This window comes from Bacillus rossius, chromosome 12 (assembly GCF_032445375.1).
Source record: "Bacillus rossius redtenbacheri isolate Brsri chromosome 12, Brsri_v3, whole genome shotgun sequence".
NCBI lineage: Eukaryota > Metazoa > Arthropoda > Insecta > Phasmatodea > Bacillidae > Bacillus > Bacillus rossius.
Genome location: NC_086339.1, coordinates 20,989,988 through 21,007,786, shown reverse-complemented (window position 1 = coordinate 21,007,786; position 17,799 = coordinate 20,989,988). Strand labels below are relative to the sequence as shown.

At 37.8% G+C, this 17,799-nt stretch overlaps 1 protein-coding gene across 2 annotated transcripts; it reads right to left on the bottom strand.

Moving 5' to 3' along the window:
- Window positions 1-5,192: 5,192 nt before the first annotated feature.
- On the bottom strand, window positions 5,193-14,379 carry LOC134537686 (serine/threonine-protein phosphatase 4 catalytic subunit-like). 2 transcript variants are annotated; one of them, XM_063378397.1, is made up of 4 exons: window positions 14,220-14,379; window positions 12,176-12,238; window positions 9,577-9,882; window positions 5,193-7,728 (listed from the first exon to the last, which is right to left on the bottom strand). In XM_063378397.1, the coding sequence occupies exons 1-4, from the start codon at window positions 14,220-14,222 to the stop codon at window positions 7,474-7,476; spliced, it is 627 nt and encodes a 208-aa protein (XP_063234467.1). In that variant the 5' UTR covers window positions 14,223-14,379; the 3' UTR covers window positions 5,193-7,473. The 2 variants fall into 2 exon arrangements, with proteins under 2 accessions (XP_063234467.1, XP_063234466.1); XM_063378396.1 differs by lacking the exon at window positions 14,220-14,379 and adding an exon at window positions 13,575-14,061.
- Between the last annotated feature and the right edge of the window lie 3,420 nt (window positions 14,380-17,799).

Here is a 17,799-nt window from a genome sequence, read left to right as displayed (position 1 = left end):
TTTGCTCAAGTCCCCTTGTCCCACACCCCTCATACACAAGCAATCATCCGCAAATACTCTCATCCTGCCTTCCATTCCCTCTACAATATCATTCATTACTATCGTAAACAACATTGGCCCCTACAAACTACCCTGTGACACTCCTGACGTCACTTTCCCCTCTTCAGACCTTTCCTCATCCACCCTTACCACTGCTATCTATCCCTCAGGAAGTCTCCTAATCACAATCTCAACCTCCACCAAAATCTTTACCTTCTCCATTAGCCTCTTGTGTGGTACTCTGACGCTGATCCGTTGGTGCTCCCTAACAGGTTGCACAGGCCATTATGCCTTATCAGCGCCTCAACCAGTACATGCGCACCTGTGCGTGCAGTGCGATGCAAAAAATGTAGTTTTTCGGACGGCCAGCACCGCCGATGTGTCGATAACCGCCTGCGCATCTACCGACCTCCAATCATGTGTATAACTCCACCAAGTGCACATCTGTATTTTTCCCGCCCAACCCATGGGTTCTGGTGCTACATGCAAGGGCCAGGTGGGGGAGAAATATAGGCAGCTATGTAGCTGGGTAAGGAAATGGGGAGAAAATCAAGGGAGGCAAAGGATGTGTGCATGGAAAGGTTGATGGGAGAAGGGGGGAAATTAAATGGGGTATATCCTTAAAGCTATGAGCGAGGGTGAAGGGAAATGAAGGAATAGTGGATCTAAGAGGAAGAGAGGGGCAGGAATTTATGGTCAGGGAGATGGCAAAAGTTGCTACAAGAGCAGTAGGCCTACCTATCTGCATTTGTAAGGGGAGAGGTATAGGAGGGTCGGAAAGTAGTAAACACAGTAGAACGGAGGGGTTTAGAGATACAGATGGAAGAGGTGTGAAATAGGACAGGCTAGGGAAGTCACCTTAAGTGGGGGGGGGGGGGGGGGAATGTGTATATATATATATATATATATATATATATATATATATACATACCTAACGGTGATATTCTAACAATTCCTGGTGGGAAAGTAACCAAATCAAAGGAAAGAAACAGTAGTGGTACCAATTTACAAGCGAGGTCGAGATAAGACCAACCTGGCAAATTACAGACCAGTCAGACTGACGTCCTGGGTAGGGAAAGTAATGGAGAGGCTGGTGGGTAGTTATATGGTGGGAGTAATGAATGAACTAGGTTGGGTGTACGATAGATAGCATGAATTCAGGAGGGGGCTCTCATGTGAAACACAGATGGTGGGGTTGCTGGAAGATCTGGGAGAAACAGATAAATGAAATCTTCATGGACTTTGTAAAGGCATTCAATAGAGTTGACGCGGGTCCAGCTGCCTCCCTGTGTTTTTAAGCGTTGTACTGCTGCTAAACTTCTTCGGTGTGTTGAGCCCACTGTTGTGGTAGCCACTCTCTCTACTGCTGCTTACTACTGGCGCCAGTACCATTAATATTACTCGTTGATTTATAAATAGACCCTTTTGTTGTGTGTGTGTTGTCGGGACGATATACACTGGCTGTTACTATTTTTCAAAATATATATATAGACATATATATGTGTCAATGGTACTGTTATGCTCTTGTACTGTGACTCTTAGAAGCATGCATTAAATGTTATTATCATGAAACACACACTCTTGGACACAGGTAACTAGGTAACATATATCAACACATAGGGATATAATTCAGGTTTTTTATTATTAAGAATAAAATGGCTATTCATCAGGGACAACTAACATAGGTTGCCGTCACCCGCGGTCTCGTGATCGAGACCCGGGGCGGTCCTAGTGGTTTTAGTGGCTCTTAATGAAATCTCCGGCGGGCGCCAGGTTAATTTGAGTATTAACCTAGGTGGTCGTGGGTTTTTGCCCCTGCGTGTTCCACTAGGATCGGCGGCTGTTGATGGTGGAAGGGAGTCCCTGCTTTTAATACGCACTGGCCCTAAACAGTGTAGAGGACTGTTTCCTAACTGTTCAGGGGGCGTCTATGAAATAAAGAACATGTTAATTAGGTGCTGGTTTTTAATCCCGTATCTCACAAAGTGTGGATGGGCACAAGTTATACAATTACACTGGACAAATACGCTGACACTACACACACTCGCACTGAATAATTAATTACGTGTTAAGTTGCGGCACATGCAAATAAGATCCCTACATGGGCTTGGGGGTCCTCGAAGAGTTTGAGTGGGTTAACGGCCACTCCCGTGATAAACTGGAACTAGCTTCGTGCCCGGGCTCACCTGTGTGAGTCGCGGGCCCACGAAGGTAATATTAAGAGAAAAGTCTTTATGTTTGTAGCCGGCAGGCGTCTGCTCGACGAATTAAATTAAGTTCTGTTCGCGGGAGTCGGCCCGGACCGTAAGGTGACTGCGTCGCGAACCGTTGTTGTGCGACGAGAAAAAATTAACGCGGTCGGGTTAAGCCCTGCACCGGAAAAGGGCACGGGGGCACGCGGGGAGAGGAAAAAAGAGGTTTTAATGAATTATAATATTTACCAGTATGAAGAAATCAGTAGCACAAAGGTTGAAGTCTCCCCGCGAGATCACGTGTCCGTCCCGGCCCGTGAGTAAAACTCTACTGCCGCTTTGTGCCGGCTTGAGGGGGGGGGGGGGGGGAGGAAGCGTCATAACGCGCCGAACTTTCTAATGTGCCGTTATTCCAAATTTATAATTATAATTAGACATTATTATTTCTAGAACCCTCGTAACTTAATGAAATCTGTCTGAATTAGTTGGCGGAAGGCCTATAATAATAATACTTAATAAAATTGAGATTAATAATATTTGAAAATAGAAAGTCAAGCTGGAGACTGTCTGTCACTTGTTGACTACTCCAGTGGCTATTTGCAGGTGAAAACGGGGAGGTTAATTAGGTTGATTTATGCTGTTGTTAATTATTAGCGGAAGGCCGCAAGGGATGTTCCGAACGTTTATTAACTGCGGTTTCCCACGGGGAAAACCGCTGCACCCCTACGACGCACTTTCACTCTTAAGGGTTGTTTTGATAATTAAAAATCACTTAATTACTCCCAGTAATTAATGAAGCATAAGAGCTGTTTGGTGGAGTTGGCATATGGGCGTAATCTATTTAAACACTCACCGACATCGACGGCTCGCTTGACTCACGTGACCTGGGCTAGGGTTGCGTTCCGTTAGCGGGGTTTAATACTGGCGGGTGAAGGCCGGGCTTTATGGCCTTCGGACGGACGACGACAAGGTGTAGAGATAAAAATCAATATTAATATAATTAGATAAAAAAATCACAGAAAATCAATCCTAACGATACTGAACATGACTCGTGGATATGCGCTTATGTAAATTAAACATCAGGAAAATACGTAGCACACATGAATCGTTCACAAAAGTTCGTTAGTGTAAGTTCAGAAAATCAATCAAATGATGTTTTTACGGACGCATTCTTACATAAAAAAAAGGAAATGTTTGAAATCTCAGCACAACCAATTAGTATGATTATTATTGATGTTTATATTTGGGTTCGTATTTGCCTTGGCTTAACTCAGTTTATATGGCAGAGTCACGAAACTTGTACTCCCATTTCACCTCTGGGTATCACAAAATAAAATAATAATTTAAATCTTGGAAATAACAATTCATGACGTAGTTCAGGATAATTAACACCTTTTCCGTGAAAACTAATCAGTTTGTAGTCAAATCGGAGTGATTCACGAAGAAATTACATACAGCTGGGTATGTCTATGGGCGATACAAAATGCAAGATCTTTACTTACAGATTTTCACTCCTAGTAACATATCCGTCAGAATATGCCCTTATAATCTTACACATTATTTATTTATACGTCGTTTAAGCTCATCCTTAGTGTCGGATGGCATAATCTAGCTAGCTATCTTTCAATTTTAAAATAGGCCTCGCGCCTTTGCGTCGGCATCAGACGCCTTCATACAACCAAAAAAAACTCTTATTAATTAAGACGTTCTAGACGCCTCACATCTAAAACACGGCCTCTCATTGGCCGAAACCAAAATCGGTTAACGTAATTTACAATATAAATACTGTAAATAACACTTATTAATACAATTGAAAACACAGAAATGCGGTAAATTTAAAACGAAAATTTCCAACAATGAAAATTTCTCAAAGTAATACCCCGAATAAAATCATCGTTAATTCGTTAAGTTCATTAGTCCTTAGAGGGGTATACTCAATTGACTGTCCTTATAAGTCCATTTCAGGTCATAGAGCATAGCTCTCGTAGATATACATAATTAATAAAAATATATTTAAATAACTTTTGCGGGCGAACAATATACAAATTAAATAATAAAATTTCATAATAATAATAACAATCAAAATAATATTTTATAAATAATAGTATCATTAAAATAATCATTACTTTCTGTGCATTATGAAAATAGTAACAGCACATATAATAGTAACATGAAATCTTCATGGACTTTGTAAAGGCATTCAATAGAGTTGACGCGGGTCCAGCAGCCTCCCTGTGTTTTTAAGCGTAGAGAACAAGGGTTCTCAGGGGGTCAATGTCGACCATATGGCCAGGCCTTTCTCTCTCCCATAGTAGGGAGGGTCAACCCCTTTCCATACCCTCCTTTCAGGCACACAACACTCCACCATAGGCTCCAGTATGTCATTTAGGGCAACCCACCTTACACCAAGTCCCCCAGTATTTACCCATCTACAATACTCAATCTTCAAATATGCCCGTCTCCACTTTATCCGCCCTTCCCCATATTTTAAGCACTTTCTCCCTCCTTTCCTTATTTGCTTGCTGCTCCATTTCAATCTCCACTACGGGATCCTGTGGTCGCTGATCCCCTCCATCACAATACTACTTATACTGCCTCCACTGGTCTCACCAGCACCACATCTAGCAGATTTACATTTTCCTCCTCTCCTGTACCGTTACCCTTTCTGGTGTTCTCCCCAACCACCTGCTCCAGTCCTCTATATACCAATTGAACTGCCCATCTCTGATCCCTTGCTCCCATCACCCAAACTCTTCTCTCCTAGCCTGACCAGTTTATTCCTAACCTCTAGAATGGTTTCCTCCTATTGCCCTGGTGCCTATACACTGCCAGCAGCCTTATTTACCATTTCAATCCTCTCTCATCTCTAACAGTTCTGCTTGATCATTCACCCAATGAACATATAATTACACTTTTCCTTTAGGTATTAACACCCTAACGGAACCAATGAAACGATCACCACATTAATAATTCTTTATTGCAAAAAGATATTTGCATAAAAATTCACACACTGAAAATATTTTGCATTACACATCAATACCAGGATTTAAATCACACAAATCTCTGGTTAACACACACAACTTTCTAAATCCAACAAGAATATTTCGCTCCCAATATCTCCGAGCCTGAGCAAAGTCACAAGTGAAGGGGAGGGGTGCAGCCAGCGACCTTGCCTGCTGCTGGGATGTCTGGAATACGGCCAAGGGATAAGGGCCTCACCCGAGGGAGTGATAGCACGTCTGTCTCACACAGAATAACACGAACCACTGTCTTCATCTCAAAGTTGAAATGAACATCTGTGTTGAGATAATTGCAGAGATATTAATTATTTAAAGTGTAAAAAGCATGTTACAAAACAAAAGATTGCCACTTAGCAAAAAAAACACATTTTTCAACTTATTTTTTAAAGCAAAAACGAAAACACCTAAGTATTAGGAATAAAAATTGCAATGCTTAAATTTTCTTGACTGCCCAAAAATGTATGATCATATTTTTGATATGACATTAATATGATTTGGAAAATTTTAATTTTAATAACACATATATATGAGATTTGGTTAAAACATTTTCCAATTAGGAATTGTGTTTTGGGACTTAGGAGAAACTTTTACGTTGTTAGAAATTTTAAAATTAGTATGCTATCTGGCTATCTCACTTATTTGCTTTGTGTACAGAATATGGTTATATTGAAAACAAAACAAAAAAATATATAAACCAATGTTAAGCAGTCACCAATTTCTAACATGGAGCTTTTTACAATGTCAGACCAAGGTATGCACTACTTTTCTTGATACTGTGTTAACCCAACATGATTATCACAGTGTGAATTCATAATTTCTTTCCCCAAATTACAGACAGTGAAATTTTTTCTTTCAGTCTGATTTAAAAAAGTGTCCAGAAAAGCCAAAATATTCTGCACTTGCTTGTTGCTTAAGATGATCAAGTTCTGTATCATTCATATCTTCCACAAATAATGTCAAAACCAGATGGAAATGTCAGCATCAGATAAAAACCTGGCTAGAGATTTTGCTCTTTCCCTGAAACTTCTAGGTAAAGGCCAGTGCTTTGTATATCCTTTTTTATCCTATCCACAATGGAATAGCATTCAGAAATTTTTTCTCTGTGGCAAACAGAATAAAAAAAGAGAAGTTTTAATACATACCCACTTCATCAATACAAAATATTAAAGGATGAAAGTATATTTTTACAAAATAAGATACTATTAAACAATGAATCTTGGACAAACCTTAAATAAAACTTTAGTTTCTAGGTTAAAAAAACCCTACATTTTACAAAATATTACAAAAAAAAATTGGATGTCATTAAAATCAGCATGCGGGTCTATGCTGATTACAGGTTATAACATAACTTTATAACTAACATGAATAATGTGAAATGGATGTGGTTTCTTGTCCATTTTTAAATACAGGCAAGAGGAAAAATAATAAATCATAAAGTACATCAAAAACTGAATTTTTTTTTTTTTTACAAAACACAAACACAATATGTACTTACACCACACAAGAATATCATAAATTATAAGTGAAAACCCCAACTGTTAACATTTCTCAAGGAAAAAGTAATGTAGAATGCTGGAAATTAGGTAGGTACATTCAAACAGGTTGAATATTTATAACATGAGATTCCAGAAAAGTGGTGTAAAAAACAGTGGTTGACTCTTGAAATTCTACATGACTAACACCCGAACACCTGTGGGAGCTCTACCTACAAATACAGACGATACAGAAATAACAAATGTGAACACAATCCCTGGCATGTAGTTACCAAGCAATCCAATGAAACCAAGTCGCTAAAGTCTGAAATTAAACCACGAAGTAGAGAATTCAATCAGTCGCAGCAAATTCACATTCACAAAAAAATAATAATACTGATTGATATCTGACCCTATACTAGAACATTATTCTAGTTTTAAAAAAGATTTCTGCAAGTTTTTTGTTATTAAAATATACATACTTTTTTGTAAACATTGTTATATAATTATGTCAGCAACAGCATTACTAGAATATTAAGTTCATTTCACAACTTCAGAATAAGGTAGAAAAATAAAAGCAATCGTTAAAAGAAGAATTTGATGGAAAAACATTCATGAAAATTATTAAAATATTTTACTCAGATTTGCACATTAAAACCACAACTGCTCTCTTCACAAATGTATTTCAGTTAAATTTTACTCAAAGGATATTTTCACACAGGTGTAGGAACATTCGTCATTCTGCTCAAATTACAGGAAATAGTCTGGCTGCTGCTTGCGGAATGGCTGACTCCCTCTGTTGTCGTTGGGTGCCGCCTCGAATATAATGAACTCTGGGTGCAAGTTTTCACTGAGTTCGAGGATGGCCGCGACATTGCCGCAGCGATAGCAGTAGTTGGGGGCCGACCACACTGTCAGTAAAGTCTCGGTGAAGTGCCACTTGTATCCTTCCATCACCAACTGATGAGCTCGACACACAATGTCTATGTTGTTCATCGTGTTGAACTGAAACACAATATGCAAAGCAACTATCAGCTTCATCATTAGGTGCAGCTGGTTTGAAACTACAAACACACAACCTGGCTCCCATTCATACATACATACATACATACATAGTTGAATGGGAAGATGCCAGCTGAAAGTTTTGGGTTCCAGTATCAGGTAAATTAAGATTCACATAGTAGCTGGAATGTTAACTGATCAAGAAACTGAAAAGTCATGCGTCGGATTATAATTAACATAAGAATGTACAGGCAGAGAATTTTTCAGCTGGGGTTGGAGCTCCATCGTTAATAATTAACATTTTTCATAGTTTAGAATTTTTATGTTAAAATTATGGTCACAGCTGTCGGTAATAGCCTAAATGAGGATAGACTAAATTGTCATCGTTCCAAGAAAAAGTTCTTTAATGTGTACCATGAGTATGTATTTTCCAGCTCTCCGTACTAATGAACAGTAAATTTGTATTTTGGTGCAAGTGAAGATGTTTTGTGCGACTAGTTATTTTCACTATGGACTTGTTTTTGTGGTTGGAAGATGGCGGCCATTGTGGCTTGTGAATTTTTCATTAAGGTTAATAAAATGCAGTAAAAACCAGAAACAGTTTGCTAAGAGACTTTATTTCAGTAATCAATCTTCGACAGTAAGATTTTTTTCCTGGAACTAATATTTCAACATTCAAACAAAATTTCTTGAAGTGTTTATGCATTTAATAGCTGGATAAATTTGAGCTAGCCAGAGGTTTGGTTTGTTATAATATCTGCCAGGTATATAATATGTTATATAAACTTTTTGGATGTAAATTTTATGTTATTTCTATTTTTTTCAAAATGAAAATTCTAAGGCAAGAACATTTACCACAATATTGATAAAATATGCACTCATCAAATCATGTTTGAAATGTATATTTTATCAACTTAAAATTGTTAATTTAATAGCAATAGTACAGAAGATATAAACGATTCATACTTACAAAGAAAAATTGGGAAAAACATAATGCAGAAAATGTGATGTTTTTAATTAAAACAAAGTGTTTCTCATTGCTATGAACCAGATCACGTTTCAATTTTATATTCGAAATAATTTTTAATGGTTTACAGTGCACTTAATCCTCTGTTGGATCAGACTATATAGGTCATGAGCTCATTAATACAAACTTGTGTCATCCGTCGAATGCTAGTTTATATTTTTAAAATAAGACTTATCACTACCATTCACCTGTAGCCACATACGAGCAATTTTAAACTATCACAATCTCAGTTGTAATTTATTTGCCAAATTTTTTTTTCCGCATACAAATGGCCCTTCTTCATCTGACAAAGAAACAAGCATGTAGACCTTGATTTGATTGTATTTGGACAGCACTGGTCCAACATATGGAGGGTCCTTGGCGGCTATGATCGCCAAGCGTCATGCCCAAGTGACCCGGGTCGTGGGTTCACACTCAACACCCCCAAAAATTATTCAAATTTATGAGCACTAAATCAGTATCTTATTAGTAGAGACCTGGAAAATTCGCGGGTTCAACGACCTCCAGGATAGACTCCAATATCCTCTACACACTCGGGCAAATGCCGACTGTTCATTGGCTGCTAACTTGTGAGCCGTCTCGACTGGGTGGCCTGTGATTCGACACTTCAATGAGCGAGGGTATCTAATTGGCCCTCAGTCCTACAGATTAACAGTGAACCAATGACAGAAGCAGCACTAAGGTATAATTATTTGAATTTTAGCATAACACGAAATGAACCCGCAAATTTTCCGGGTCTCTACTTATTGGTTCAGATGCCACTATAATACGTAAGTCCTGTTGCCTCAGGCCCAATAAAATCAAATGTACCCCACGGGACGTACCTCTTGCACGATGTCCGCGCCAAACAAGTAACCGGCGCCCCGTGGGCTGACCCCCCAGCCCTGGGTGTCCTCCGGGTCGGACCACAGCAGGTCGCACATGGCCCCGTCGTGGGGCACCTCCTGCTTGCGGTCGATGGCCCGGATCTGGTCCAGCGTCTGGATGGAGGGCGACAGGCCGCCGTGGACGCAGAAGATCTTCCCATCGATGATGGCCGACAGGCTGAGGTAGTCGAACAGGTCCGTGCAGTACTTCCACACCGATATGCTGCCGTACTTCTTGAGGCACTCGTCGAAGAACCCGTACACCTAGTGGTTGCGACACGTCAGCTACATTTACACCAAACATGCATGAATTTAGAGTATTAAGAAAGCACTGTAATGTTCCAGAATAAAAAAAAAAAAACTACACACCCAGCACAAAATATTTCAACTACAGTTCAGAAATGTAACATTACCTAACTGAAATAAAACTACGTTTCTGCAATGTTACACAAATCCATGCTTTATTGGTACCCTAAAATTTCAGTGAAAGAAAAAATATTAAAATTATTGTTCATAAGTATGAAAGACTTGTAACCTTCTCTTGTACATGCACAACAATAATTGTGTACCATTAAGTCTTCTCGCCACAATTATTTATGTGTGAAAAACACTGAAATCCAAAAGCTGATTTGCTAACATAGACCCAAATCATCCACACTATTTAAAACATTCTGTTAAGCCTTCCATTTTGTGGGAGCAACCACATATTTTTTAATATTTTGTTTATTGTAAAATTTAACTCTCTAAACATGTAGTTGGCTATTTGATCAGTTCTCCTGACTAGCCAGAAACAATTATTCAAGAACCATCTGCAAATTGGTTGGGTCTCTCAAAGTAGATATGCCCCCCTAAGGGGTCCACCTAGTCAGGGATGTATGTGTGTCAGTGAGGCGGGATAATAAGTGTGATGCTTGCTGATGTTTCTAGCGTGGTATCTCCTCTAAGTGCAAGGCTCTGAATTGGTGTGTAGTCTTCTTATTCGGGTGTTTCATGTCTAAAAGTTATCCTAAAAGCATGTGTTTTAGCCCTTTCCACTCTCATACAAATACAGTTTAAAAACGAAATCAGAAGTACTCATCTACCCTCAGTGCATTTTTAAATGCTTTTCGTAAACGGACACCACTTGGATATCTTAAAGCAGTTTTCAAATCGCTAGTAGCTCTCACCGTGTCTGTACCCAAGTAGGTGGGCCAGGTCCCTTAAATGATCATTCTTATTTTTATTATTGTTAAAATTGGGAACTAGCAAGGCTACACCCCTCTTCTCTTTTGAGATAATGTTTAAATTTAAGTTTGAAAATATGAATTACCATTTCAGAGCAGGCACAGAAAACTACTTCTTGCCAAACACCTCTGCTATTTCTCACTTATAAAATCGACATGCAATCCTGTCTGAATTCATGAATAATGTTATATAACCTAGGTTTAAAACATTACAACACCGCAAAAAACACTTAGAAACACATTCCTGTGGTGAATTTTTCTAGCTAATAGTTTTAAATTCATGTTTTTCTCTTTAAAATTCACAGTGCTGTTTATTTTTTTAAAGTGATATTGTGAACAATGACTTGTATACCAGAGTGTTAAGTCACATAAAATAGTACCAAACACGTATTTCCAAAATATCCAAGTACAGTAGACTTAGAATACTCTGGCTTTCAGTGGTCCAGCACCAGTGAGAACTGTAGACTTGGGTCAACTAGGGAAACTTAAAACCTTTTATCTTTAGCTAAGGTCGAAAACACGTTTACAGCACGCACATCAGTGGTAGTCGAAAGGGCTTGGCACAGCCCAGCATTAGTTGGGAGCATTTGGCACGGTTTGGAATCGCTTGGAATTGTACATATGAGACTTTAAAAAGAACAATAAAAATTTAGTTTCGTCCTGCATTTGTGTTGAAATGTTGCTAAACGAAGTGTCATGGTTGAGTGGTTAGAACACTTACCTCCCTCCAAGGAGACCAGAGTCAAACCCGGATTTTTCGTACGTGGTAAATGTGGCAGACGTTGCCGTGGCCTGTAGGTTTTCATTCAGTCGCTGCTCAGTATCCTATCTCATCTCAACTCACGCATAATTAAGGCTGGCCGGAAAGACAGGTCTGTCCCTGTGGTAGGGCAGCCGGCTCCTGTGAGTGTAAGTCTCATTCCATCCATGCAGACCCTGCCTCAGGCAGGATGCAGGAAACTACATGTAGATTTTCATTTTTCCTGACAAAAAACCTTCTTAAAGACGTATATCCTTTACAACTTAGTGTTCACCAACTGCGAGGTATACTGCCTTTTTTGTAATCTGGAACCTACACAGTGCTAAACGTGACAGATTAATTGAAGTACTGTAAATAGATGGCACTCTCTATGTTAACATGACCTTAAAAACATGTTGTATAGACTTTGATAGGTAATAATTTTATGATAAAAGCCAAAATATTACATCTACAGTAAAATAAATTGTTGTGCCATGAGAAAACAGCTTGATGTGTAAAAACCAATACAGGTAGATTTTAACATAAGAAGTGTACCAATATTTTAATAACCTTTTACTTAACTAATAATACCTACCTGGGTAATCTGCCTGGATTCATGGTTTCCTCTTATCAGAGTTATACGATCAGGATATCGAACCTGTAACATTTCAAAGTTATTAAGACTGACAGCATTACTGACGTGGTTGTGTAGGAAGTCAGAAGCAGAGTTGATAAACCACTCCCTCTTTGCTGACTGGCTTCAAAAGCTCTAAGATGCAGTTATTTCGTGACTGCTGTTTAGATAATTAAAAATAATCAAATGTTTGGCAGGCAATTATTCTAGTTAAGTAATTTAAATCACAAAATTCCGTTTGCTGATCCAAATGAAACACCTTATTCAATAACAATATCTAAGTATTGCTAGTTAATATATTATACAGATTTTACTTATTATAGTTTTTGATACAGAATATGCAGAGCAAAAATAGAGGAATACAAGTCGAAAGTTTGCCATATCATTTCTATTTCCTTGGTATGTAATGTTAATGCTATCTAGTGTAATATATTACATGCACTATTTTGTCTGATTACATATATATATTAACATAATGGCAGCAAATACAATATCCAACCCTAAATGATAACCTAATAAAGTTAAATACATTGTGGCCCATTTCCTATATTTTATTAGGTGCAAAAGACAAGTTAAAAATGGTAAATGCTTAAATTTAAATTTTTTATCATAATCCTGAAGCAGAATAAGTTTTCCATGAAATGTACTTCCTGAAATGTTTTCTAATCACTCTCTAACACAACATTTTAATTTTTTTTAAATTTAACTTTTTTTAGGTCAAATTAAAATACTGTGAAATTGTGTGGACATTTGGATAGGTTAGCAACATTTAAAATGCTATAAAATGTGTGTGGGTAGTTGGTTAGATAAGTCAATCAAATTAGAATAAGTATTTTATTTAAGTGATTTCACAGTATTTCTATTGTAGTTAACCTAACCCCAATTTTTTTTATGATTTCATTGTAATTTTAATGTAGCTAATCTAACCACTTGTTAAAATAGTTAACATTTTGAATAATCACAACGCTCGCTAGCATAAATGTTTGGAAAAGTCAGTAAGTAATGAAATGTAATATGAATTTTTTTTAATGGAAAGGTTACTCTGCTCTAGAATCATATACTTATGATGTCAATCCATACCACTGCAAAGAAATGAACTAAAAATTCTACAAGACAAGCTACTTAGTGAGATAATTATTTATTGTCTGGAATAACAATTTACAGGGAAGATGTTTAAAAAAAGAAAAAAAGAAAAATGGGGTTACAGTGCAAGTGTTAATGCAATGGTGTTTTCAGCAGTTTCAGATCTTTAACTATTTTAATAACTCTATATTACATATTCAAATTCCTATTATCTTTATTTATTGCATAAAAGCCGCTAAATTGCATAATTACTACCATCAGTCTATTATGAGTTTACCTTCAACGCAATGAGGAGCAGAAATGTTTCCACGCTATAAAAGCCTCTATCTACGAAATCCCCCAAAAACAAATAATTTGTCTCTGGAACTCTTCCGCCCACTTTAAAAAGTTCTTGCAAATCATAAAATTGCCCGTGTATATCCCCACACACTGTGACAGGTGAGTCTACTCTTTGAACATTTCCTTCTTCAATTAATATTTCACGAGCTTTTCCACACAAAGCTTTAACTTCATCTTCAGTTATTAAAGTACATTTCATCAGCCTTTCTATTATACCATCCAAGTCTAAAGCACACATATTGTAAAACGACTTCTTAACCGACCCAAGTTTGTTTACGTATCTCCAAACTGTTCATAGATTATCCAATTTCATCTCTTCAAAACTCAAAGATAGGACCAACCTTCGCAAATCGGTAAATGAACAAACTGGTCGAATGTGCAAATATTAATCGACAACAGTTTACACGTATTCATTGTTAAACTAAAAATTAAAAGATAAGCAGTAGTAGCCTTTAAATAATAAAACATATTCACATTAAATATTTCCAACAAGGGCGAAGAAGTTAGGAATCCTAAAACACTTACACTGGAAAAATAATTTTTCAATTAATAAAAAGCATTTATAAGAGAAAAGGTGCCATACCATAGTAATAGCCACCAAACCTTCGAAAAATATGTTTTTAATAGCTAATTTCTGTAAGCATTCTCTGAAATATATAGTTTTTGTACTGTGCTTGAAAACAAAATTTTTCTTAGGTTTTTCTTACGCAAGTAGTGGCCTGTTTTAACACCCAAAGAAAGAGAGAGAGAGAGAGTGTGTGTGTGTATGCTTGTGTGTGTATGTGAAAGAGAGAGAGACGGCTATGCAAAAGGAGTATCTAAGAGGGGGCATGGAGCAGTTGATATAAATGTCAGTTCCAGAACCTGGCTGTATTGATCTCGCACAGTGTTCGCGGTTACCGCTGGTGTTGGGAGATGGCGTCTGTATAAGCTATAAGGGCGTAGCAACTAAACCTATTAATAACTCTATAGCAATTCGTTAGGTTTTTAACATCCACAGATTTATGAATATTTCAAGGAATACCTACTAATTTGCCCGAACAATCCAAAACTGCTATATTATGTTATGTAAACTGAAGTGCCCGGCATTGCCCGAGCTAAACATTTCTTGAAGAGGTTTCTATTAGTCAAATAAAGATTAACAAATTCAACAATGCAATATATGTTGTCGTGGAGACGAAGAAACATCAACATTAAATTTTGTAGAATGTACTGATCTTTCGTAAAATCAGTTCTTAACAAATGCCTATGTAGCCAGGGGCGCAACAACTAAATTTCCAGGGGGGGGGGGGGGCAATATACCTTTTTATAAAGAATCATCGATCCCTCCTATTGAAGTGGGTGGTCCGGGGGTCCTCCCCCGGGAAAATTTGTATTTGAAGGTGGAAAATGGTGCTATTTAAGCAGTTTTATCATCTAAAAATTGATTACACAGCACTTTCTTTGCCCCCGTTTGCCCCCACTTCATGGTTTCAGAGGGGGGGTAAAATACACTTGCCCCCCCCCCCCCTTGTTGTTGCGCCCCTGTATGTAGCAATATGAAATATGTGCCAAATTCCATGCCTGTAGGTCTTATTGTTCCGGATAGTTCGTGATGATTAAATCAGTGAGTGGCATTTCGTTCATATACAGATTAAGTCTGAATTCGTCTGACAAACTTTGGTTGCAGTGACAGCTAATGTAGCTATTAGAAAACACAGAAGTACGCATTCCAAAAGAAATTTGAAAAAAAAGTGCGTTAATATTAAATAAATATATTGTACGATGTTTTAGTATTAAATGTATGATTAAAACAGTGGTCGCCTCGGGCGGAAGAGGCCTGCAGCCATAGAATAAAGAGTAAGTAACTTGCAGGTTGATGTGTAAAAATCATTCTTCTAAACGCGATGTGATAGTAATGCGATATGGAGGAGATAAGTGCTGAGGGTTAATCGGGCTACTGGCGGTGAGATGCCTGCCGCAGCCTTGGCATCACTCATCTGCATGTCTTTGTCCGTAAATATTTGTGCGAAGAAGTCAAAAAACTCAAAATCTGACGTATTTCATAAATTCGTTTGAGGGTTCCAGAAATCGCGCCTATATGTAATAGCCAATAGGTATCAAACAATTCTGTACCATTTCATATGTTTTTTCAGTAGTATGAACCATCGTGTGAAACGCATGTGTGCTGCTTAAAGAGTATTATCCCAGAACCACTCACTTACAGGAAGTAAAAATTTGTTGCTTTTAACTCCAAATCGTTGAGCATTCCCAGATATCGCAGACAAATTGTGGAAAATGCAATTATTTTGTGATTATTTTGTGTGTCATGGTTCAACTATCATCTCTTTTGAAGCATTAGGTATTTTTTTGAGATGCATTTCCCTAGAAGACTGCATATTGGTGTTAAACAAGAGGTTATATTTTAATAATTTTATATTATAACTATTGCTTTTGTGACAATGAAACTTTATCTTGGTACCTACAAAATAAGGTTGTAATCAATAATCAAATATCTCAAATTAAGGGGAAAAAAAGTACAAAATTTCATGCAGGCAACTAAAATGAATTAATACAACTCTACAAAACTTTACCAACATCTGCACGGTCTCACATGCCACATTGACTATTTGTTTTTTTCGTCATTAATTTTTAATGGCTATTTTTAAAACGTTAACTCGATTTATTTATTAATTTTTTTTTTCTGCCACAAGTATTTGCGATGGATATTCACTTAGTGTAGGTAATATCGTAGGTGTAAAACTTCGTGCGAGTGATGATAATTACGAAGATTTGCGCTCCTTTTTTACACTTATGATAATACGCTAGGTGAATAGCTATTGAAGATCATTATGGCAGAACAAAAAATGCAAGGGAAAAATCAGTTAAAATGTTAGAAATATCCTTTAAAAAAAGTATTGACGAAAAACGAAAAAAGAAATCAACACGGTGTGTGAGACTGAGCCTTAACATTTCGTCGACATTGAGAAATGATAATTGAATATAACTGTACTTGGGAGCTCGGAGGCATAAGACACTATGTCCACTTTTGGGGAAAATGCACTTTTAACCATACTCTTCACCACCGTTTGACGTTCTTTCTAGTGACATACAACACTAAGATAAACAATACGTCAAAAATTCACGTTTTTTGGTATAAAATAGTTGAGTAAATAAGTGAGGAACTAGTTAAAATTATTTGAACTGCTCTCATGAAATATATGGTATTTGTGACATAGTGTGTTATGCCTCCGAGGCACAGATATGAGAAGGCCCACCAGCTCCGAGCAGGAATCCAGTGCCCTAGTTAAGATTTTCTGAAGAAGGGGGTCTAGTATAACCATTATAAATATAAATTCTTTTTTAATGAGTAAAATTTCTATATAGTTGAATTTTAAAAGAAACTTGATTGTCACACTAAAATCTCAGGAAATAGTAGAATTTTCGAACTTCAAAGTTTATACATAGAAATTTGAATAAAGATTTTGCTTGCGAAAAGAGCACAGAATACTTCATATGTTTTATAATCTATTGTTTTATACTTTGCTCGTAAGACAAGTGGTTGATTATTTCGTTAAAAACAAGTCATCAATGCATATATATATATATATATATATATATATATATATATACTTGTATATATACACACACGTGTATATGTATATATGTGTATATATATACACGTGTGTGTGTTATTAAATCCATGTGAACACATGTCAGGTTTGTATGAAAGACAAGCTTACAGTAACGCATTACGTGTGGACTACTTGGAAACAAAAAAAAAATTCCTGCAGCTTCTCTGTACGAGGCATGTAGGGTTATACGTAATCGGGAGGAAATACATTATTGTTGGTCTGCTAGGTTGCTGTATTTTTTCTTATTCTCTTCGCTCGTACGTTTGGAAGGGAGGTGTCCGGTCCCCACGGACATCCCTGAGGACTCGAAACCGGGACCGACTCTGCGGGAGGCGAGCGACGTCAGACCTCCGCCGCCACTGCTTCGGAGAAGAGATAACGGGGACACGCGAACACGAGGCTCCGGGACTGGCCGCTGGAATACCTGACGCGCGAGTGAGTTCCCGAAGGGCGTGCTGGCGGGAGGACGTCTCCGAGGGGTTTTTCCCCCCCGCGTGTCCCTCGCCGGCCCCGGGGCTGACCGCCGCCGCGCCGAGGAGGAGCGAAAGC